Genomic DNA, 2,311 nt, shown 5'->3' with positions numbered 1-2,311 from the left:
AATCCACCGATTTAGTTGGCTTTCTGTTTTTTTTTCTTTGGCATCAAGATATGCTTTCCAGTTGGACCAAACATATATAACCCATCATCTATTTGAAGCTGCTCATCTTTTCTGTTCACACATGAATCGCTCAATGTCTAAAAAGACATGCATGGCTGGAATTAAAATAGGACCTTATGATGAGCATGGTTACCAGTATCTCAATTTTTTATTGTTCGGCCTTATGATACATACTCCTTTTGAAAAGATGGCAATAGATCTATATTAACTAGGCCGGTTCTAAAATGATTCGTGGCTAGCAGGATCTACTTTTTCCGTGCCAAATTTTAAGCAATTCTAGTTTTTTTGGACAGTCGAAGTAACCTAACTTCGATCAAATTTATATAATATATAAAATAATAGCATTTATGATATCAAATAAGTATTTGATTTACATATCTAGTTTTTTTGGACAGTTGAAATGTTTTAAAACTTATGGTTTAGGACGAAGAAACATATCTTTATGATTCTGATGGTTAATTATGATTCTACGATTTTTGATCTTACCTGAAGACCACGTATTTGATTTAGAATAATATACATATGGTTCTGCTAACCTTACTTAGCTTATTACATGCATCAGCTTGTAATTAGAAGGGGCTAGTACACATAATGAGCTAATATATATACACACATACCAGATTGGAACCAATAATCGGGCTAAATACACATATATAGAAAGATTTATAAGGTGTCCGGACACAAAGGAATTAATTAATCACGCGAAGAACAAGAGCTGCCAAGGTCATATTATTCAACAACAACAACAAAAACATGCATCTGGAAAGCACGACGATGCTCACAAATCAACAGGAGCGATACAACAGGACAAAGTTAGAATTAGATCAGAACCACGGACAACAATATGATAAAGGGCGATCCGGCCACACCAACTGAACAGATCTGAAGAACTAACAAGAAATAAAAATAGCATCCAGGAAAAGGGCATGCACTCACAACAAATTAATATAATCTCTGTAAATCATATTCATGTGGGTGCATATATATGCATATATATTAACGAATCTAAGCATATACATACATATAATATATTACATCCACCAGAATTAACTACAGCCTTTCCAACAAAACTGTGCTCAGAATCACCTTCCCTCCCTTCTCAATCATGTTGTTCTCCAGATCTTAAAAAAAAAACATTTCCACTCTGTTTTTTTTCTCCTTCTTTCTTGTGTTGTGCGTTTTTGCAAATTAACTGAACAACAGCAACACCAAGTATGCTCAGCTCAATTACAGCTAGTCTTGACTCTTGAAGAAGAGACATGTACTTGTACATATGCAACATGGATGTCATCCACACGAATGGATCGGACGTGTATATATGTATATATGATTAACTAGCTAGAGCGCATCATATCGCAGTTTAACTGATTTCTTTCTTGTATGGGTCGCATCGCAAATCGCCCGCGAGAAGTATATAATCCACGGATACGGATACCTAATCATCCACCATCGATCAGTTGTAGCCGGGCGGCGGCGGCGGCGGCGGCTTCTGGTGCTGGACGGTGAGCCGTGCAGGGAGCGGTCGGCCCGTGCCGGAGCCGCCGCAGCTGCGGCAGGGCATCCTCCCCGACCCAGCGCAGGTCCGGCAGCCGGAGTCGCCGTCGGACCAGCGGTTGCAGATGCACTCCACGCGGCCGGAGCCGCCGCACGTGGCGCAGCGCGGGCGCGCGTCCCACCTGGAGGCCGCCGGGAGCCCGTTCCCGAGGGACCGGTTGGCCATCGCCACGCCGGCCAGCATGCCCAGCCCGGCCGACGCAATCACCACCGGCGCCACCATCCTGCGCTGCTGCTTGAATCGTCTAGCCAACGAGTCGCGGCTAGCTAGCTACCTTTGGTTCTTGGATATGGAGGAAGAGGCAGAAGTGTTTTTCTTGGCTTTCTTGCGTATATACCGGCCGGCCGGCGACGACTCGCTCGACGAGCTGCTGTTGCGTTGGGAGTCGCCTGTGGAGAGGAAAAGATTTGGGTCGTGTGTGGAGTCAGTTTTTTGGCCGGAGGCGAGTAGGCGACGGCTTTTCTGTGTAGGAGAAGGAGCTACGACGGCGGGGGAGGAGACGGGCGCGTCGTTTTATAGGATTTTTTTTTCCGGTGGTTCCTGTGAAGGAGAGGCTGCGTGGCGTGCCGGCTGTTTGTTGCGCACGGGTTGGGTGGTGGATTTGGAGGGTAGCGAGGCGGGGGAGGCGTGTCCGCCTTATTACCTTGCCTTCCACGCTTGGCGTCGGGAGTCCTGCCGCTGCGGTGACAATTGCTG

The 2,311-nt window shown here is 45.7% G+C and overlaps 1 protein-coding gene across 1 annotated transcript; it reads right to left on the bottom strand.

Moving 5' to 3' along the window:
• Positions 1-1,013: 1,013 nt before the first annotated feature.
• LOC100286235 (uncharacterized) lies at positions 1,014-2,085 on the bottom strand. Its single transcript, NM_001159123.2, has one exon. The coding sequence runs from the start codon at positions 1,835-1,837 to the stop codon at positions 1,514-1,516; it is 324 nt and encodes a 107-aa protein (NP_001152595.1). The 5' UTR covers positions 1,838-2,085; the 3' UTR covers positions 1,014-1,513.
• Positions 2,086-2,311: the final 226 nt, after the last annotated feature.

The sequence above is a fragment of the Zea mays genome, chromosome 5 (assembly GCF_902167145.1).
Source record: "Zea mays cultivar B73 chromosome 5, Zm-B73-REFERENCE-NAM-5.0, whole genome shotgun sequence".
In the NCBI taxonomy this organism is placed as follows: Eukaryota; Viridiplantae; Streptophyta; class Magnoliopsida; order Poales; family Poaceae; genus Zea; species Zea mays.
Note: the sequence above shows the minus strand (reverse complement) of the source record. Positions and strands in the feature narration are given on the sequence as shown.

Bases quoted from the DNA above. Each gene is read 5' to 3' on its own strand.
- LOC100286235 (NM_001159123.2), bottom strand. From the start codon at position 1,837: ATGGTGGCGCCGGTGGTGATTGCGTCGGCCGGGCTGGGCATGCTGGCC.